This window comes from Homarus americanus, unplaced genomic scaffold (assembly GCF_018991925.1).
Source record: "Homarus americanus isolate GMGI-L3 unplaced genomic scaffold, GMGI_Hamer_2.0 scaffold47177, whole genome shotgun sequence".
Lineage (NCBI taxonomy): Eukaryota > Metazoa > Arthropoda > Malacostraca > Decapoda > Nephropidae > Homarus > Homarus americanus.
The window spans coordinates 1,637,984-1,661,278 of NW_024723484.1; the positions used below are offsets into that span (position 1 = coordinate 1,637,984).

General features: G+C 40.6%; 1 protein-coding gene across 1 annotated transcript; it reads left to right on the forward strand.

The window, feature by feature from the left end:
- The first annotated feature begins 1,631 nt into the window (after positions 1-1,631).
- On the forward strand, positions 1,632-9,383 carry LOC121863489 (bestrophin-2-like). Its single transcript, XM_042362163.1, has 8 exons — positions 1,632-1,834; positions 3,235-3,889; positions 4,446-4,556; positions 6,439-6,610; positions 7,125-7,254; positions 7,642-7,880; positions 8,500-8,733; positions 9,117-9,383. Exons 2-8 carry the CDS (start codon positions 3,822-3,824, stop codon positions 9,276-9,278), a joined length of 1,116 nt encoding a protein of 371 aa, XP_042218097.1. The 5' UTR covers positions 1,632-1,834; positions 3,235-3,821; the 3' UTR covers positions 9,279-9,383.
- Positions 9,384-23,295: the final 13,912 nt, after the last annotated feature.

A 23,295-nucleotide genomic window follows, 5' to 3' on the forward strand; every position in this document is an offset into this window, starting at 1 on the left:
GGCGACCCCCTGCGCCTTTGTCACCCTCCTGCAGCGACTCTCAAAGACGCCTCACCCACCCACTGTGCTGATACTGCCTCCTCTAATATAACAACAGTAAGGAAATAATTTTAATCCCCTTACTATTTTAAGTGTAAAATTTTTTATTGTTATTGTTCTTCCTCATCTTTCTCATCATCCTTAAACATCTTTCTCATCATCCTCAGCATCGCCTCCCCCACCAGGTTGTGATTCCTTCTTAGGATGCCAAACCCTTGAGTAACGACAGGGAGTCCGGGGCTGGAACTCAGTAGATGGCGCCACTACTCCACCCCACAATTTATGCTGTGCTTGAATCATCCACTTCCTATCTCTCGTATGTAGTCTTTGGTGACTAAGGCAGAGAGAGGGAGACTGCGCTAATGTAGCCGCAGGCCGCCACCTGCTGCTCTGAGAACCGTCACTTGCTTCTGTTTTCTGTTATCGTTAATGACTTACTGATGAACAATGTGTAATATATTTCTCTATCTTCATCGGTAGGAACGTAATCGTGAATAAATTAATAACTTTGTGACACTCCTCTTGAAGTGACTTACCAATGAGATTCTAAACATGAGCAGTAATTCCTCTTGTTGTTCATTGTTGTTGGTAGTGACGTTTTATGTTCTCTATATAAAAATGAAGATCGCAATTCAAGCTACTTTGGTCATTACTGGTTTACTCCTGGACGAATGAACGAAACTCGAACCTTCGAACGATAACTGAGAACAACTCCACTAGTTATCAACAATCACTGAAATAACTTGTGGGAGACGAGGTGTCGAGTGAATAAAACAAATTCATTGTATAATTTGCTAATATCATGCGGGCTTAATTATACAAACCATCAAACTAATTATATTTATAATTATACTTGTATGTGCGCTTTTAATTAATGGCAATCTGGTTACGTATATTAAAATTTATTTATAATATATATATATATATATATATATATATATATATATATATATATATATATATATATATATATATATATATAGGAAACAAATACCAGTAATGGTAAGTAAAACAGTGTCTGGTGTACTCATCAGTCAACACCATGTAGTTTGATACTATCATGAATCAGTCACACACTAGGATCGGGAACACGGCTGACTGAATTAAAACTTTCCATTCACACCATTATACCATATACAGTAATGCGTACCAGCTTGTAAATACCACAATTTTCCGTTAATTTGGTTACTACGTGGATGCAATGGTGTATTACAGTACTGTCAGTGTTTCAGTAAGTCTGTCTATTAAGTAGTGTTAATGTATAAATGAATTCAGTGTTCATGTATACGCGCCGCATTTTATGGGAGTTGAAAGTTAGTTATAAAATATATCGACGTCAATGAGCATTATTCCGAAGAAAAACATAGATTTGGAACTTCAGCAATCAGAACATGACGACACAAACTACAAACACAAACAGTGGTAGCCAAAGGTAGGCCAGTCGTCTTAGACCACCTTCATTAACAGCTCGATATGCTGACACCACTGTGGGAACCTTAAAGCGATAAACAAAATGTAAAAATGCATAAATATTTGAGATATGTCTGAAACAGCCGAGTGAGTCCGAAACGCTTCGAAGCTCTTTGGGTCGTATGTCGGTGTGGGTACGTGGGACAGTCGCCGGTTGGTGAGCAGAGCGCTGCGCGTCAGTGACACAGGCCTCAGTGACCTAGTAACACGAACAGGGTGAAGGTGTTGACCGGAGAATTGAACATCGTCTTGCCTACCAGTGATCCTCCACCACCAGCCCCCTTCCTTCATAAGAGTAGTCAAACATTCACGTCATCGCCCTAAGGTTAGTAATTTAAGGTAATGTTTCTAAAGCTGACATTTGAAGGTATACCGAGTCGCCATTTTTATATTAACGTAGCTCTGTGGAAGATTCAAACACTTGGTTGATGAAGGCTTATGAAAGAGCAAACTGCCGAGGGTTAACAGTGGTGAGTGTGCAAACTGAAATAGTGATCCATCTTTTATGGAAGATATTTTAACGGCATCAAAATATATAAAAAAAAGTAAGGCATTTCCTGTTGTCGAGTCAGGCCATCCTCGACTTAAACCACCATACTTACTAACGCGTAACTTTAAGATTGTCTACTGAGCTTTTAACCCAATTTGGGCAACGAAAAACATATACTCTGGGACACCGTTTTGAGTTGACCAGCAGTAATGGGAAAATTTTTTGGGGAAGAAAATTTATTGATAATGTTTTGACGGTTGTGCGCATGAAACAGCAACTTGAAGCAAGTATCACCTGAAGGAACTTACGGAATTACACGAAAAATTCTATAGACAATGCACAGAACTTAATATAACCTGGCCAAACGTACCTAACTTCCTAGATGGGGGGGGGGGGGCACCAACACCTGGGTTTCTCGCCATATAAAGTGTAGCTAAATTAAGTTGCTAACGCCCCCATGGACTCCCTCATAGCAGGAGGAACTTACCTTAATAGTGAGGTCGGTTGTTACGATGAAACAAATAATGTCGGTTGAATGTCGCTTCCCTGCCACACTTTGGGCACTTACACATCCATCCAACTCCATGGCCGCACATACTGATACTTTTTAATGTTATCTTGTGAATTTAGGTAACACTAACCTAAACAGTAATGACAATGGATAACTTTAAATGAGCACATGGTTATACCACAATGAGGAAGTGTTCACTGGCAACCTACTTGAATGACCACAAAGCCCAAATATAAGCGGCAGATAGACGTAATTTGATTTTTTTCATAAAATCGTCTGGTTAAAAAAATACTGAAACTGTAATACCTGCCGTTAAGGAAAACAATTATCCTAAATATAAAACTTGTTGGAAATAGCTGGATTAGGTGCTCAAAAACGGAGAAATGGTAGAAAATGTTAATTATACAATTTTCACTAAACACACTTCCTTTCGACCCCTTGAAGAACCATTAAGCACGAAGAGGCAGGTGAGGCTTAGGTTGACGAGTGTTCATTCGACCCCATTGAACTACAATAGATTCATTTATATACCACTAACTCATCACTGGACATATTTTAGATGGTTGGGCGAAACTTTAAAATAGTGTAGTAATGTGACTTGTGTATCAGTTTTTCACATTTGAATTGAGTGTCGATCATATTTAATGTTTTTTTTTATAATACTATGGCCATATTTGTGTTAATTTCAAAGTTCATCCTCTGTGATATGATGTATTGGTTTCAGAGCCTTTGAGGTTGGAGTCGCCTGCGGACCACCAACTGAACACAATCTCTGGACGCCCTCGTGGACTGACCTCTAATAGTGTTCATAACCTGATCGATCGACTCCTTGTATCCTATCTTCCAAGCTTCTATAATCTGCATCTAACGCCATAAAACTGGATTCGAAGGACCTTGAAACCCTGATCTCTTCATACTTTGAAGTGAACTGCGTCGACGGCCCTATAACTTGGTTAATTAGAGATCGGAGCTGTAAAAGTCTTACACATGTGGTGCTTATTCTTTTGGAGTACTTATTTTCTAGTTTTATAAATTACCTGATATCTAGCGATTATAAACACTTGATCTGCACGATCCTCGGTGGTCTGTCCACTCAGCTTCTTGGAGCCCCTCGTACCTTTCAAGGGGACCTGTTCTCTTGGCTCCTTAAAAAATTGACCTGTAAACTCGTTCGGATTATTGTGTAAAAGTCCTCTGTCCCTTATCACCGACTAATTTGTAAACGATTAACCTCACCGTTCGCTCGATTTTCTTGGGGCTCCTGCAAGACCACGAAGAATATAGGGTCTCTGGAATAGGCAGAGCGCAGCAATGACCGTGGAGTATACTAAGGAGGTGGGCAACACTCGCTGCTGTATCTTCGCCAGGCTACTGTTCAGGTATGTTAAAGTGGAGTTGGGTCTAAAAGTTAAGAACTGAGTGTATTGAGTGGAAGATTTACAGGTATGTACCATTTTTCTAAAAGTAATTGTTTTAAGGGAACATTTAAGAGTAAAGAAGAGCAGACAATATCATCTTTGGGCATCAAATCCGTGGCATGAAAACATTAAAATACTGAACGTAAACCTGTAAAAAAATATAGGTTACTTGGAGATGTTTATCCCCCAAATACACCTGAATTTTAGTACAGTATGTTAAAGTTTGCCTAAAGATAGTTCATATCCAAAACACTACAAATGTGTTCATTTTGCAACTGGGCACAAAGGTTCACTAAACAGTATCGCGCCAACTTTAGATTAAGAGAAGACTTTAGAAAACAGAGGCTTGTTCGGTGCTTGCAGACTGAAAACTTCTATGTTTTTCATTAGAGTTACTAAAGCTGTCTTTATACTGTAAAAAAAAAAAAGCATACAACTCACGTTCCCAGACTGTTTAAAAGTCTTCCAAAACTATTATTTACAAACCTGTTTGTTTATAATGTGCGTATTGTGGCAGGTGGCGAGGCAGCGTGTACAAGTTGTTGTGGCGGGACGTACTTGTGTACATAGTTCTCTACACCATCATCTCCTGCTTCTACCGCTTCTACCTCAAGGACCCTCACAAGAAGTAGGTGCTGGTTCCCTATCCCTAAGGGCTGACCTGGCTCACATACATAAAGAATATCCATTACATAACTGGGCATTCTACCACTGCTGTCACTAAGACTTTTTTTGCTGCATTGCGGTAGTGATTTTCAGATGTGCTTCCTTGTGTGGCTGTAACTTTGCCCGCATGATTTTGTATGTTTTGTGGCATGTGTGAGTGCAAGACTGCATAAGCTTTCAATAATTGGGTCTGTTTGAGGGCCCGTTTTGTTTATGCTTGTGATTTTTCTTGTTTGTTGGTATTTATGATTGTGTGGTATTCTCGTGTTTGTTGATAACAGTGCTAGCCCAAACGACCTCCAGGAGATTACAACGGAGGTGTATTCCTCATTAGGTATTCCCGTATGGCCTGCCCAGGCTTCACAACGGCCACTAGAGGCTGACGAGTCTCACACAGCCACCTGTCGTACCGAGACCCCAGTCAGTATGTGATAACTGTCTGAACCCCCTGGCTATGAAACTTTTGCTGGTTGTGTGTTAGTCTGGGGGACCTTAAAAGGTAACATATCTTCTGGACTCTGGGAATGGAGGGTTACTGCCGCCTATCCTTGGGTCTTAGAGCTCACCTTCTTTAACAGAATACCCTTTACTTTCTTCTTCGTTTGTCTATCATAATATATCATGATAATGTCAACTCTTTAATCGAGTTAATCTACATGAACACTGAGCAAAGTGAAAAGAGTTTTTATTCTTTTCTGTAACGAAAAGAAAGGTTTCTTCACATTGTATTTATAAAGCGATGCAGCTCCTAAATAATAGAAAGTTTAACACTAAAACATGTCAGCTTTACTCCAACGCTGCTGTAAAATAAAAGAATGCCTCTAAATTTTTTCAAGCTGCTTCCCCGTGTACCCCAGCATCACTACTGTATTTCGAAACTTGTATGAAGACTTTATACACCTTACTTAATGCTGTTATACCCAGGAGACTTATTACACAGCCGTGGCGGAAAGAAGGAATTAGGCATTGGATGTTAGTAGGAAGTATTGGCAGTAAATCAATAATGTGTAGTGGTGTAAATGGCAGATTGCAGGGTGATGCTGACTGCCAAGTGTTGTGTGTGTGCTTAGGTAAAAATGTGATCTCAACAATGCTGGATAAAACCAACACGTTATTTATCCCTGGATTGTTGACGAGTTCTCTCTGGGTGATGTCAGTGTTGGGTAGAGAAGTGATGATGTATGACAGTGAAACATGGACGGTTAAAGAGGATGACATACACAGGCTTGAGCGAGTTGGAATAAGAATGTTGAGGTGGATGTGCGATGTGTCACTGAAAGATAGGAAAACTGGTTTGAGTTAAGAAGGCAGCTGAGTATTGACAGTATTGGTGACGTCTTGCACAAAGGTACCCAGAGATGGTTTGGGTCAAGAGGTACAGGAATCTAAACGAAGAGGGAAAAAGAGCTTGAGGTAGGTTAAGAATTATATGGGGATATTGTAGGAATATTATATATATAGTTGAGAACCTGACTAGAGGCTGCAAGTGGCAACACTGCTCAGGGAGTTTCAGTTAAGTAATCAGGGCTGACTCAAGCAAGATTAGATAATTTTAATAATTATTAGTTACCGATTGTAAGTAAGTTTTATGAAGTGGATAATTACAACTCTTAGGTATACAATTGATCTGCTGGGTTTTTTAAAGATAGAATTTCCATCAGGACTTTAACGCATCCAACAGCTAAAAGTAACATCATTATTAATACTAAACATGAAATGGTATAGGAAGTCATATTTTGTTCTTGATTCCAACCAAACCATTTGAATGTGATCTATATAGTAACTTCCAATGCCTGTATACTTAAGGGTAAATTGAACCTGATGTGACCATTTTCCTTCTACAGGATTTTCGAGGAGCTGGTGATGCACAGCGTGAGGTACCGTAACCTGGTGCCTGTGTGCTTCCTGCTGGGGTTCTACGTGTCGCTGGTGGTGAGCCGTTGGTGGGGTACTTGCCTCGCCCTCCCTGACAACACCAACACCGCTGTCCTCCTCGCTACTCACATCCCTGGCAATGTTAGTATATGTATCACTTTTCGTTCTTGTTCCTGGCTAGTTCTCTCGCTTTTACTCGACCTTTCACTCGCTTAAATCACTTTTTTCCTGGTATCAACTGGACTTAGTGTGGTAGAGTTGCATGTAGTCAGTGTGAACGATAAACTGCAATCTGGATATTTAGCAACAGAAAGGACCTTGAGCTCTTCCTCTGGTGTCCAGATACCATTGCTCTCTCTTATCTGTGCACATATTAGTACGCAGTTGCCTTTCTACAATAGGTGATCTCTCACAACAAAGCTTAAACCCCTGCTCACTACAACACATTTATATCTTAAATAACTTCTTAGTGGAACCATGTTTTCCTCATAGTAGATTTTCATTACTATGGGAGCTTCTACAAGAAATCCTGGCTATTGTTTTTATTTATGCTGGCAGACTTCTCGGTGAATAAACAATTACAGGACTTTTATTGTCTCTTGTTAAGTTGATTGCCAAGTTTCTTAGACCTACTGATGGAGTCCTTACCCTACAGGACCGACGAGCATTCGAGATACGGACGAGGATTGTGCGATACATCAACCTGACCTACTGCATGGTGTTCTCCCAGGTGTCTGCCCCCGTCCGCGTCAAGTACCCAGATGTTCAGAGCCTCGTGAACGAAAGTAGGTCCCCACACACCATCATAGGTTCCTACCACTACCTTAGATTTTGACACACATCCAGCGTGAACCAAGTGGGGTTATGTAATGAACAAATTGTGATGTCTTGTGTAAGATATTACCTTAGTTATTTTTTATTTAACCGGCAAGACGTGACGATACAACGTTTTTGTGGGACATGAAACGCTAGATTTTTCAGCAAAATTTATTAAATGCATTTGTGGCAATTAGTTTAATGTTGTTCTTGATACGCATTTGGACAAGATTGTAATTGCTCTTACTCTTAACTTATTAATCCAAACCACTAATAACGATAACCAAGCCAAACGATCACTTGTAAGTATTTATTACCAGACATTTTTAGAGATAATGGTTTACTACTGCCGGCAGACTTGGCGACGGAGTTGGAGGGGCGGGTGCTGGAAGACGCAGAACGTCACGGGTGTCGGGACAACAAGTGGCTGCCCATTACGTGGTGCTGCCAGCTGGTGCAGTGTGCCAGGGAGGAGGGTTTCCTCATCACAGAGACCGCCAAGGAGACGGTCGTCACGGAGCTCCTTAACCTCCGTCGGCAGTGTGGGGCGCTGCTCGATTGGCACCAGTATAATATTCCCCTCGTGTACACCCAGGTGAGAGGAATGACCTAAGGAGGATGGATGGGGGCTGGAGAAAGATGGATGTAGGCAGTTAGGGGCTGGAGGAAGGGACTGGATGTAAAGGGGTAGAGCTTCATCCGAGATGGGAGGGGGGGGGGAGATTTTGTGATGTATATATAAACCATTATTACTAGGACATAATTTTGTACATTATGACTTTGATGATGGTTCTATGGCAACATGTCGCTTAATTTATGCTCTTGGTATTCATGAACTTAATCTGAATGATACGCGTTTTATGGACTTTTATTAACGTATACAGAATAAAAAAATAGAAAACTAAAACAAATTGACTCAGGACTTTAAAGTACAAAAATATGTGGTGAAGCAGGTGTTGAGGAAGTGCCCTGTCGCGTGCCCCTTCCACTCTTCCATCCATTCCCTCCTCTCCCCTCCAATAGTCGGTGCCACACACTGCTCCCCGTTCCTCCCTCTATATCCGATGCCCCCCTGCTCCCCAGTACAACTAGTAACTAACCCCCCATCTGAAGATGGTGTCCTCAGCTGGCCAGTAAACCATTTTCACCCACAGGTGGTGGCCTTCAATCCTCTCCCACACACTAATGCTACAGCAAACCTTCTTCTCCCGCAGGTGGTGACTTATGGGGTTTACACCTACTTCCTGTTCTCCTTGATCAGCGAGCAATTCCTAGACGAGGCGCGCCATTATCGTAACTACGAGGTGGACCTTGTGGTGCCAGTCTTCGCTCTCCTCGAGCTCGTCTTTTATCTTGGCTGGCTTAAGGTGGCGGAGTCACTCCTCAACCCTTTTGGAATAGACGACCACTCCTTCGAGTTCCTCAATATCCTGGAGGACTCACGCTATGTAAGTTCCTCCCGACTGGCAAACGTACTACATCACAAGTTGTTAAAGGGAAATGTTTTCCTAGTTTATCTTTAAAAATTTATTGCTTCAGGAGCATCTAATGTGTGCAGTAGGCACAAATGTGGGAGGCAAATGCCCTCAAATTATTAGAAAGTATATAAAAGTGCTGCCGTATAACTTTACGCTGTTACGTAGACAATATAATTATTTAAACGTAGGTCGCAAAAGGTTTCCTTCATAAATCCTGGCTACATTGTTATTGTAGCCAAAAATTATTCTTTCTCCATCCTCCCTGTCAGCGGTGGTCAGTGGGTGTCCAGTGTCAGATTTTTGTTAAACCTTTTGTATCCTTTATTGAGGAGGTTCTCGTGTCTCCCCTACAGTCAGCCTTCGTGATAAGTCACACCCGCTACGGCCAGTACTCGCCCGAGGCACAGTGGAGGCCGCCTGACGAAGACCGCCTCGAGATCGTCAACCTGGGGGTGCTCCCAGGGATGATTGGCGACATAATCACCCCCGACACTGTGTTGGGCAGCTCAATTTAATTAAGGGAGCCGTCATTAGTGCGCCGTTAACAGAAACCTAACTTGTTTACTTTTATTCAGATGTATATATCGTATATTTTTTATAATTTATAAATTCAGCGGTTGTGGTGGCTGTTGACATAAATCAAATGATATTTCAATGATATTTTAATTACCCTGTTATAGTAATATCATTTACAAGTGTTTCTAGATATGATCAATCCCGAGTCCTAAAGCTGAGAACGGAATATTTTTTTCTTTTTCTGCTTAGTACAAAGACTGTCGCAGCTGGTCAGTTTTTTCCTCGGTCTGCTGTTCTTTTCACTTTGGAATATATCACCACACCATTCGCATCTGTTGTTGGTGTATCTGGTTCTAGTTGTTTCAACACCACAGGAGAATTATCCAAGATTTTGCCTCGTGTTGTGTTCTCTGCATTCTCCCATATTCAAATACTGTTAAATTCGCCACCGTTCTCGACTTGGTCTATATGTTTGCCAGTGTATTTGTTTTCGTGCGTTAGTCTGTTGATGCTTATCATTAAATGTTCTCACTGTTCTCGTGAATTGTTGGTATGTAAGCATCGCCAGAGCCAAGACAAAATACAGGTTACATCAGGCGTTCGCGTATTATACCGTGAACACCTTACCAACAGCTCGTCTCTTGTCAGGTTTTTCCTCTTCTGTATAACATGGAGCAGACTGTGAGGTGGAAACGTTATTTTGCCGAGCCATTTACATAGTCATTTGTTTTCCAAGTAAATATGTTGAACAGACCGTGGTACTTGATACTCGACTGCATACTACATTATATAAATGTTCAATTGTTTTAAAATTTTGAAGCAACATTAACAAGACCTTATATACAATGGCGAACTTCTCCTAAAATGTTCCTTTGTAATGAATAGATGACCTGACGTGAAAACTGTTGAGACGTAAAAGTACCGATTTACATTGATTTCCTGGTCGGTTATACTGCGGGGGGTAGGGGGGGGGTTATGCAAGTACTCCTTGTCTTATTGTCTTGACATGATCGTTGAGGAAGACCCTTGTCATAATTTGGTAGTTAAGAGTCGCCTAGAAACCACCTATTCTTTATAATTTCACTAAGGGTGCCGTTTTAGTTAAGCTCAAAGTATTTTAGTCTACAGGAAGGATTGCTAAAACACATCAATAATGATTACATAGTTTACAGATTTTTTTCTAAACGAGGGGTTCGTTTTTATTTAGTGATAAAAGCGATAACCACAGTCAGTAAAGCGATAACACAGATAAGATTCGTGAATTAAAACTCATGGTCATTCAGCTGAACAGATAAGGTGGAATTTGTTTATTGGCTTAATATGTATTAACAACTCTGCTTATCTTTAATAAAAACTGCGCAATTATTATATATATATAAATATATATATATATATATATATATATATATATATATATATATATATATATATATATATATATATATATATATATATATATATACACATGCATACATACAATATTTGGTGTTGGGATGCAGACGAACACTAAAACATAGGGACCGAGTATCACAAACTATTAATCAACCTTTTATTAATGGAAAATCCCGTAAATAATTAATTTAGGTGTTATTATGGAGTTTATGAATCACTTTTTACGTTATTCAGAATCTATACTTATGAGCCACAGCTAGAGAGGGTAGGCAGGAAGGGGTCAAGTGGAGGAGTGATGGGTGGGTGAGAGGGAGATGATGGAAGGTGTCACTGGTGGGTCTGAGAGGTTATCTGAAGGATGTACTCCCGTTTCTATGTCAACAGGTGTACACAAGCTAATCTATCTTATTTAATCCTTACGTGCAGGTGTTTGCTCGAGTCGTCTTATTCCTTGTCTTCTTCTACACACTCATTCCGTTTCTTCCTACTACCTGTCTTTTGTTCCCTCATTATACCTATCCCATGACCTACACACACCTGCCCAGTTGGCCATGAATATTCCTGCTATCCTTTCAGATGGACATGAAAGTCCCCTTCATCTCTCCAGCTGGCTCAGAACTCTACCTGTCCAGACCAGAGAGTTCCACCTGACACTACAAGGTCGAGGACATTAGTAGTGACTGTAGTCGACCCTCAGCCATAAGGGGACCATTGGCACCTCCGTCTTATGCAAACTCCCCGTGACCCACATTGGTCCGGGTGATCCACGGCAGGTGTGAACGAGGCCATCCTCCCCCAAATTATGGAAAAGATACGACCCTATCGGTTTTCAGCATAACCAACCACTCCCGTCGCCTGGAAGATGAGAAATTGGAGCATAAATCATGGTATATTTGATAGGAAATTGGATATAAACTGGAGGCGGGATGAGGGCTCTCGTTTTCTCGGGGAGCGATAAAGAAGAATAATGATAATGTATGTTGGTGGTCGCCAGGGAAGAGTTAGCGGCGTGACCGTGTCTCCTCCTGCTGCTGCTGGATGTTGTCGTTACCAGGAAGTAGAATGTGGCAAGTGGTCACAGGTGTCATCTTGGTAATATAGATTTTCAAGTAAATTTATCTTTGGCTATCATAGAAAGTGAGGCGACAGGTAATTACTGCTGGTGGTGGTTATACTATTGTGATGGAAGGCGAGACGTCAGGTAACTATAGCAAAACTGTCACCATGTTTTCTTTACAAATGTCCTCTTGTTAGTTACCACTGAGAGCAGGACGTTAAAGTCGCTGGGAATGTTGACATACTGCCTCGTGCTGGTAGTTGCCAGACACCCAGTACCTACAGTAGGAGTTTTAATAGGTGTAGTTGTTACAAGGTATTCCATATACAGTACACCTTGTGTTTAACATAGAGATAAAAGTAGGTGTAAGTCGTAGATGAAAAAGTAAACGTAAAGGTAGAAGCAGACGTAACAAATGTAGAAGTAGACATGAAAAGTGGAAGTAGAGGCAAATATAAACGACAAGTAGGAAGAAAGAAATAGTATTAGAATTAAACCGCAATAGATACAGAAATACACAAAGGTAAAAGAAAATGAGACAATATTAAGAAACCGACACAATATTAAGAAACCGACACAAGTAAAAACATAGAGTAGGAGAAGAAGTAGAGATTGAACTGGAGGAAGGAAGGGGTGGGATGGGGTAGGGGGGTAGTGAAGTACTCCCTTGGGTGTCTTACAAACTTGTATATGGTGATGGTCAAGGGAGGTACTTTTTGACCCAGCAACACTCACACGGCTAGTTTACCCAACACTTTTTATTTAACGGTCGTGATGGTGTAAGGGGTTGACTCTATTTGTTAACGAGACTCTTTATCTTAATGGTGTTTAGAATCTCTTAATATACCTCGGTGAAAGTCGAAGTCTTTTTATGGTGATTGACTTAGGGTTTATCTTCATAGCGAGATACTCTGAATAAGATCGGTCTGAAGGACCTCTGGCTTCATGGTGTGGTTGAAACTAGCGGGATTGTTTTCATTCAGTTATACTTAATATTACACACCTTCAGTAAACCAAGGGCAGTGGCAGCAGGTTAGAAAACGGCAACAAGACGCTAGAAAGCAGTAGCAACATCAGGAAGTAGCAGTTGTTTAGGAAGATCAGTAGTAGGTTAGAAAGGAGCCGTAACAGCAGCAGCATATCAGGTAGCAGCTACGACAACAACAGCAGCAAAAGCAGGGGCAATAGAAGAGGAAGGAGCAGTAACAGTAGCAGCAACACCAACAGTAAAGCGGCAACAGCAGGAGGGCGAGGCAGGTGGGCGGTACTTGGTATGCGACCAGAGAGTCAACTTGTTAATTAAGGCCAGGAGTTGTCAGGAGGCACGAAATAAATTCAGTGAATGTTGTGAGTCGGATTCACAGAGCTTCGTACACATGAAGAATCCTCGGAACTAAAAAAATTTATAAAATTTTGTAGATTCTTTTAGCTTAAAAGCTAAATCTACAAAAATTAACACCCCCCCCCCCTCAAAAAAAAAAAAAAAAAAAAATATCCTGAACTAAATACATTTGCTTACCAGGCGAAATTAAGTAAAGAATATTATTTAATAGTTGCTGAGTGAACGTAACTAGATAAGGTAGTCTTCGTGTAATGTTTATCATATAATTTCATTCAAGTACATTCTTAAAACTTCATTTACGAGGTATTTCTGATGTACGATTTTTTTGTGAAGGGTCGAAAGCTAGCTGATTCAGATTCTCATAGGTTCGGAAGTCAAAATTTTCTACCATATGAAGAATGTAAGGACAAGTTCTCTTTAAGCTACGACACAAAATTATCTTGTCAAAATAGGGTCGTTATAGCGATGAGAGACGATTGATGTGTGTGTGTGATCGGGGGAGGGGAGGGGAGTGTTTGTGTGTTAATGCGATTATGGGTGACGGAGGGTGAGAAAAACAAGGTATGGGAGAGAGAGAGAGAGAGATGGTGGAAGTGCTAGGGAGAAAATAGAGAAAGAAAAAGACAACGCGCTAAGAAAAATGGCGTTAGAATGAGGAAAAATATAAGAGGGTGAAAGAGAAAATCGGGGAGAACGATAGATAGCAAAGGAGACAGGCGGTGAAAGCATGAATGAGGGAGAGAAGATACCGAGAGAATCCTCCTCCTCCTCCTCCTCAGTAAGTTAATATCTTGCATCACAGCACAGGCAGGCGCGTCCTCCTCAACTTACACAAGAAAAGTTATTAAAGACAAAGTTTTACACATAATTACATACAGCGAGGGTGACAGAAGACGCCATCTTGCTCTTCCTGGTCGGCGTTCCGGGATGATGCGAGAATTCTCCGACTGGTGAAAATTCTGACCTATGAAATGACGGACTAGAAACAGGCAATCGGAAGTATCATTGAGACGCATTTGTATAAAAAACGAAGAGATTGAAATGGTGTGTAAGTGTACTGTAGTTAGAAAGATGAAAATTAATGTGTGATGTCGTGAAGGATGTACTGTGTACTGATGTGTGTGTGGTGTTACATGCAAGACCTTCAACCCACCGAACGCAAGGTCAGGTCGTGTGTCTACATTACACAATATCTATCAAATATTATGTGAAATATTCGATTCCCAGACCATCTTCACCTAGGCTACTCCTATTGTGTGTGTCGCCTCATTCGTCGCAGTTTTTCGAAAATCCATTACATGTTTACTGCATTATTTATAGGTTGGTGATGCTGGAATATCTAGTAGTGATTAATCTTAATTGTGTTGTTTTTTGGTAAATGTTTGTTACGTATATAATGTTACTTTAATGTTATTGGAGTATTTAAAAGTTTATTATGTAATGTTACTTTTATATAAACGGGAATACAGATGTTTTTGCTTTACTTACATAACTTTTTGCTATCTAAACTCCATCACGATTCGACCATTGATATAGATTTACGGAACTCCTGTCAAATACACTATAAAACACTCCGTATATGTTCAGGAGAAGCTAATCATTTTTTTTACTGTTCCCATAAATTATCTTGTTTAATGATACACTAAAGCTGACGAACAATATATTATTAAATTTAAAACAAAACCTACACAAAACAAGTAATTAATAGTCACATGTTTGTCATGATTAGTTTGACAGAGTTAATATATTAATTGGAATTATATTTTTTGTGTTTAAAATATATCGAGTCTATTGTCCATTTATTGGTGTTTTAAATTAAGTAGCCATAAGTTGTGTATGTGTTTAAGCAAATAGAAACATTTTCTTTCCCGGCTTTGGAATGAAACTAATTGTCATCTTAGTCGTTTTTCCTCTATGTTGTAAAGGACAGGGATGGATAGAGGAGGAGGAGGGGGTGGACAGGTGTAAGACGAATGGTAAGACTCTCAGACCTTTTGATGGATACTGATAAATCTTTAAACCCTGATCAAGTGATACTAATTTGATCAATAAGATTCTCAGGAGATTTATTATACCTTATGGACTAAACCTGTCAGTGTAGAGTCAAACGAACACTCCCCAGAACATGTAGTGGCCAGGTATTTATACAGGATGACATGAACACTTATGAACATCCAGATTTATTTTTTAGGCAATTTGGAGCTTCTCGGTATTTTCTAAGCAGTATGAAACTTGCCCATTAATAAAAGGATTAGAAGTAAACTCAATGATTTCGGCATCCTAGGACAGAGAAAGCTTTAGTAATCTCGTGTCCAATGAAAAATCAACTTTCACATTTCTGAAACAATGAGAAAAAGAATAACGTAACGCAGTTGTGTGTAGCCAATCACAGAGGTGGACTCGGTGGTGACCCATGGCCATTTGCCTCTCATACCCTTTCCAGAACTTTCTGTGATCTTGAGACTGTTTCTTTTTTTCCATGCGTCAGTTCCTTGAATTGTGTCGTGGTGGGCAGACGTGTACATGCTCAGCCATTATTGTAACGTGATTGTGAGCTGCAAGTTAACAAGGATTATAGCAGCGACGACAGACACTATGAACCAAGTACTGAAGGGGAACTTTGACCACGGAAGGAGAAACTCGAGGTGTAGACTGTAGTGGTAAGCGAGTAGCCCCAACGATGGACCGGGAGACTACATGATTCTTGGTATGGTTCATTTTTTTTTTTATTCTTGGTGAAACTTAATAACAGCCTAGGAAATTTGACGACTAAACTAAACTCTAAAACGAAAGTGACAAGAATCGATGTTTTGGCTCCAAGTTAAAGTAGGAAAAAAAAAGAATCGTTTCCTATTGGCTCGATGTGGTTGGTCATTTTGTGAGCTGTGTTAGTCCACTAGTTTAGGAACGATAGGTACAGTGTAAAGAACTACCAGTAATTTAAGTTTGATTCCTGCACAACTGCCAGTTACAAGGTAGTTAGGCTGTAAACAAGTAATTAACGTTCAGGTCATAGCAAGAGAAACGTTAAGTGTATGACCCTTACCTGATAAGTTTAATCATCTTATCATTATATTGTCTTGAAAATTAGTTGTTCATTTTAAGTCGTAGGAAACGTTAATTAACTGTACAAGCGACCAATTTCCTCCCGCTTCAAAAAAAAATACTAATTACCTAGTTAGTTATGATTCACAGCCAACAATACCTTATAAATGACTCCTAATTGCTATGGGAGTGAACGCGTTAACAATTGATATTTTGTATTTATTTTTTTTATTATTCTATCATATTTGTGTTGTTGTTTTTAGAGAAGTTGAAGTATTTCTTTGTTTTTATAGTAAAGGGAGATTATATCACTTGAAGGATTATACGTTTAAGAAAAGAATAAATCAGCTGAATAATCATGAGGAGGGGAGTACGCCATAGGAGTGACCGTGGAGGGAGTAGGTGACACAAATGGAGTGATTATGTGGAGGAAAGTACACTTGTGGAGTGATAGTATAGAGGTGGACAAAACACCATCCCATCTTGACCAGTGCACCTAATACCACCATGTCACTTTCTTACTGTACAACACCCACTCAGATAGTCAAGAACAGGAGAGACTTTGTTGTTTTAGATTTGACTGGGTTAGGCTAGTGAGGTTAACCAAGTGATGTGATTCGTGCGTAATGTTAAAATATATGAACAGGATAATCTGAAAGAGGGAATTAGTAAACAAAGGCGATGTAAAGGGATACTAATATAAAAACAATGGCGAATCGTACTGGAGATCGTCTTGGGTTAACTCTATTGAGACGGACTTGAGAATGTGTGTGAATTGAGTGATGGAGTAAAATGGTGAAGAATGTGAAGAGAGGAGACGAGAATCAAGAAGGGTACAGGTGGTAACTCTACACCTGCACCTGATTAGAGAGTTGAAAGGACGCCATTTCCAAGAAAAATAGGCAAGTCAATTTATCTCTCGTCTCTTTCATCAATTGCTGGAAATGAGAAGCAGCGTTGAGTCTAATAGGCAGTTGGCAGCAGCACTTGTAAGGCTAATGGTAGTATCGGATTTTACATCAATAAAGTACCGCTCCACTTAAAATTATCCGAGTTCTCGAGAGACGACCTGGGGAAGCAATTTCGGTAAAAGATAATATACTACAAATTATCGATCACTGTCCAGACTCGGAATAGCACTTACGTGTTAAAGAATAGACATAATTACTGCCATGCTATTACTCCCCTGTAGCAGTAAGTAACCAGACTAGAGAGGACGTCGCTTACACCACCTAACTTACATACTTACTGTCACTCTTGTTGTTATGACTGTATTTGACTTCTACCAATCAGACCAACTCCAGCACGAGAAGACAGCATCACGGGGGCGTTCTCTCTTCCTCAAGAGACTTAACTTGAAAGCTCTGAATAATACAAGAGGCAGTAAGATGTGGACTCTAGATAATAAACAGTGTACTACGAATAATAGACTGAGGACGACAGGCAATAGAACTTGAACAAACACAATAGAACTTAGACCAACACAGGAATTAAACTGCGACACTTTAATTAGTCTTGTAGATGGAATTATAAAGCCGGCCACAGCGGACATGACAAAGAATACAGATACATGTAGACAATGATGTACATAATGTGTTGTTTACGTAACATACTCGAGAGAAGGTAAACAACTATCATGGGGCTTGGTACAAACGCTGCAAACACATGTAGGTCTGAAGGTTTGGAGGATATAACACGAATTAAGACACAAACAATCAAACACCCATAGCTGAGAGATAAATATGTTAGGTGAATTTTCTCCCAGACATAATCTGTGGATTTAACCTAAATCTGACAGCGGAGACGGTGGGTGTGTTAATTAAAATGCTGAAGCGTAATCTTGACGCATCTCTCTCTCTCTCTCTCTCTCTTGCTGCATATTAGCAACATAGGAGCAATTTTACACCAAAAATTCATTACCTAAATACTTTCCCAAAAAACAAATTAAGGTGAAAATTAATGTACAAACCTTTGAAAAAAAATAGCGATGATATTACACCCAAAATTCCCGTATCTAGATAAGTTCCCTTAACTTATTGTATTCGTGGCGTCTCTTTTGCTGATACCGTGGTAAGGGGGCGTGCAAGACCCGATGGCGTTGATAGGGCAGCTTAAGGACCACCAAGGGCTGCCCTGGTTAGCCGTACCACTCCTTTTGCTGCCTGGGGGAAGAAGGGCATAACACTGTGGAAGAGGGAATGTGTGTGAGAGGGGAGAGGAGTGAGAGGGGTATTCTTTATCTACCCAGGGCTGATATAGTATGCTAAGCACACATATTCGGGCAAGCATACACTGTATTTTGTTGTTCACTTACTCACTCTTGTCTGTCTCACCAAAACCTCTATTCGGTGCCCACCTGTAGTTTTACCACAGTCTTTTAAGCAGGTAGACTCAATAAACTTTCGCAATTTGATGATTTCTCTGCTTGCAACTTCTGTATAGAGACTCGTAGGCTTTACAGGTTAAATTAATTGAAAGAATTATATTTATTTAGGTCTCTTGCCAAAACACCTGATAAATGAAAATCTGAAAATGGATCACAAATGCGTGGAGACTCGCGATTTGTTAGGGTCAGCGGGAATGTAACTCGTACACAATGAAGTAATGTGACTGGCACTGCATTTATTTGCCTTCAATTCCCTACAAGTTGGGTGTACTAGGAATGCCCTTGGCGTGAACTAGCAATTGTTAGGTCAGGAATCGAACTCTTATCAGCCACCACACACTACCCGGAGAATTAAGGTTAAACACAAAATTGAATAGCATTGAGTATCTTTTGTTTCACCGAATATACCTATATGGTTTAAACAAATACACTTTGAAGTATATAAGATGTTTTAATGTGTTTGTTTACATCATTTGGCATAAACTACCTATTCTTCTGTAGGTCCACCACAGCTATATGGGCAACTCCCCCTCCCCCCTCTGTAGGTTCGGTATTCTCATCACGATTATCTGTAGCTATATTTAAAGGCTGTAGACTTACCACACATAAAACTATAGCTTTTACCTTCATGATCAGACTCCTATAGCTTTTGTTCTCCCTCTATATATTCCTGTAACTATATTGTCTCCTTTGTAGAATCCTATGCACTTTTAACCTTCACTATATATACTCCTGTAGACTCTCGTGAGGCTCAGGGTAAGCGGTGGTGGGTCGCCTGTTTTACATTAATTTACATTCTTGATTGACATTATGCAGTCCTAAAAATAAGGCACAGCAGAGACAGATTTTTAGGCCATCTGGTAATTTTAGAAGTTTATTACGTTGGGTTGTATTTTTGTCCTCTATGTGTGAATAATAATAGTGTGTCTATAATAGTTATAATAATGATAAACCGGTTTATTAAAATAGCTACAACAGCCAAAAGGATGAAGTTATACATTGAACAGAATTTACTTAATACATACAATAACATGGGGCAGGTGGGGGGTGGAGGGGTAGCTAAAACTTTCATTACAAAAAGGAAAAGGAGCATAAAGTGAACATATAGATTATTGTTTACAGTGGGTGGCAGGGGCTGCACTCATGCCCAGCAGTGTGAGGTGACGTAAGCCACGTGCACTGAGATGTTGAACAGCAAGTACGTGGTGCAGTAGTTCGTTCACAGGTGGTGTTATCAGGAAGTTCACATGATGTAGCAACTCGATCATTACGTCACAGTGTCAAGAGGACACCGCATAGCCGTTCCTCTCTTGGGTATCCTGGGACCTTACTGGTGACCGTTAAGGTTAACATGGCCTCAACTCTTACTGCTTAGCGTTAATTTTACTTCCATTAAACGCTGATCCCACTCCTTTCCGAAACGAAATTGTCAACTTTGGCCTAATTTTGCTGATATCCAGGTGGGAAGGACGGGCTGAGGGGTGGGGACCAACAGTCTGTCCCAGGCAGCCCCAGGAGCGGGACGCCGATAGGTCCTAAGTCTCTCGTGGTCAGGTATATATATATATATATATATATATATATATATATATATATATATATATATATATATATATATATATATATATATATATATATATAAATAATATAAATTACGCCCTGTAGTAATTTTGCCCAGTTCGTGAAATGGACTCCTAAGCTAACTTAAACCAACTCAACTCTACCAAGCATAACCTATTTTAACCCATCCAAGTCGTACGTAACGTAACTTAGGTAGCTTAAATTATGTTATATTAGGTTATGTTGACTGCCCGGGGTATATATGTGTGTATGTGCATTGTCGTAATGTGCCGCTGTCATGGAGGCGTCGCAAACCTGTCATAGTGGTGTGTCAGGAATCCATCATACGCCTCTCACGAACCTGTCATGAAGCTGTCACCAGCCTGTCATGGAGGTGTCATAAACCTGCCATGTCGTAATAATGAACAAGCCAGTGTAGACAGCAATGCAGGGTACGGAGAGGACCTCCCTCACCCCGTCAGGCATAAATTACCAGAGTTACCCTCGCCCCGGGGGCCTCAACCCTCCAATTGGTGATCACACATGATTAATCGCCGAGTATTGGCATATTGGCAACTGCAATGGGAGGTACACCCAGGCTATATACTTTATATATCCCGGCAACGATGACCCCACGCCAGTGTTGCTTGATGAACGGCAGGGAGAGACGCAGGGCCTCGCTCTTGCAAACACCTGTACTTCACTTAGTTGTAACTGGATGATACTCGTAGAATACGTTTTTTTAGTAAATATTCTCCGTGCTTTTTCTTCACTATTTTGGCGGCCTAAATAGGTATTAGTTTAATTAGCTTAGCATATTAGATGAATGCTCCTTTCTCCGGTCTGAAGAAAAAAATGTTAGACTGAAAATGCAATTTCGTTTTTCATATTACTTCAAGAAATTCTTAGGATAGATGAAAACTAATTTGCTGAGTAAGATAAGACTAAAAAATGGCGGATAAAATGGTGTCAAATTACGTAGAGACTTTACTTGATCCGAAGGTTAAAGCTGGAGGTGTTGATGGATACATGATGCAGGTATATCATGATGTACACTTTCAGTACACTACCCTGATGATATACACAGCTATGGTACATTGTGCTGGTGATGTACACAGTTCTAGATCAACTAATACATTAACCTGGTGACGTACACTCCCCTAGTGATGTACAGGCACAGAGCTCCATCCTGGTGATCACTGTGTAATGACCCCGACTGCTAGCAGGAAAATGATGGCTAATTGATGTGAAGGTGGACTGTTAGCGTTGATTGGTACGTGTAAAAACTTGGTAGGGTTGTTGTGTTTACATTGGGAGACGGGTCCATGTGAGTCGTTGGATACTGACGTTATTGACGTATTTGTTATATGACCCAGAATCGAGAAGTGATTTGAACTGTAGTCTTTTTTTTTTTACTGACATTTTATTTTCTATTTTTTCTCTATGTATTTACCCTTTGTCTTTACTTTTTGTGTGTGTGTGTTCAGTCTTTTTACTTACCATTTTTCCGATCTGTACGGTGTTTTCTCCATTAATTTTCCTGTTTCTCTGTCCATTATTATGCTGCTCGGGTACCTTAATTATCACTGCAGCGTTGCCACATGTGCCAAGCTGCCTGTAAGGAGACGGACATTGCATATTCACCTTGTTCCCCTCCCTCCTCCTTCTTCTTGCTTTCCTCTCGCCTTCCTTCTCACCCTCCTTCCATCACTTCTTCCCTCTCTACCCCCTCCTTCGTCTCCGCTCCCACATCCTTCCTTGACTCCCTCCCTCCCTCCCTCCCCCCTTTCATCACTCACTCCCTTTAATCTCCCTTCCTCCCTCCCTCTCCTTCATTCCCTCCCTACCCCTCTCCTTTCATCTCATCTTCAATTTCTTTCACGCGAGAACCTGCTGAAAAACAAAAGTAAAAAAATTTCTAAGCTATATTTTTGTCAGCAAGGTCAATGTGGGTGACCTTGTGAACCTTGGCCCGAGGAACACTTGCCCCTTCCCTGGTATATGAGGTAACGACGGAGAGAGAGAGAGAGAGAGAGATCAACAAACTCATATCGGAAACTTCGTTTTTTCCCCCCCCCACCCCCACCGTCCCCTCCCTACTTTTCCCTTCCCACCCTCCTCTTGGGATTATCACCTGGATCGATGTATAAACAAACATACGTGCATATAAAATACATTTTCATACATAAATACATACAAGCCGTACATGTATTCACATAGGCGTATTGATTCTTTACACACGCACACACACACGCACACACACACGCACATGCGCGCGCACACCAGACGTACATATAAAATACATACCAATCTTTATCAGCCTACATATTAATATACATACATATGCTACACTAACACTACCAAGACCAAGCAACAATGAAAAATATATAATATTACTCTTAACTGCTGGTCAGTCACCTCTCTTTCGTAAATGGATTAAAAGTTTGGCTTCTGTCGTGATAATAAATTTAACCGAGTGAGGAAGACGACAAGAGATGTATATATCTCCTCCCGCTCATTTGTCTTCTCGCAGTCACTCGTCCTCCCTCAGGATTTTCACAGGTTCTTTGTGTTCAATTTTCCCCGTAACTGCAGGGTGTGTGAACGAATCTAACTGGCACAATTATGTTCGTAGGCAATTTTTCCACTTAACTAGCAGGGTCAGTTTAACTTCTGTGCAACAATTTTTTCTCACTAAATGGCGATGAATCTACGCTGAGACTCTGCCATCATTAGAAGTGATCATTTTCCAAGAAAAGAGGAAATAATTGACTTAGGGATCAGTTGGATTCCGGACTGCCTCGGGAGGGGGGAAGGTAGGGGAGAAGCTTCACTCAAAATCTGTGATTCTGGTGACTGGTCGCCACTACCAAGTGTGGAGAGATGCCTGGGAGTTTCCTTATTTACTAATCGTATATATTTCCCATTGCATAACACTGGGGTGTAGCTGTTATAGGCGGTTTGTGGGTATTATCGTTTGTGTGTGTGTGTGTGTGTAGGCAGTATACTCGCCTCACAAGCAAGTGACTCTGGATTCCATCCCCGTTCCAGATGTAACCATGAACAAGTTTGTTTTGCGCCATTTGCCTCTGTCTACCCATCAGTGACTAGGGACCAGGATGTTATTCGATTAACGGATCGTAATCCGGGCTAATGGTTAGCCATTGTTGTTAATGACTTGTCCGGTTTTCCTGGGTTACACCGGGTCATACGCCTTGCTAATCCAGGGTGTGG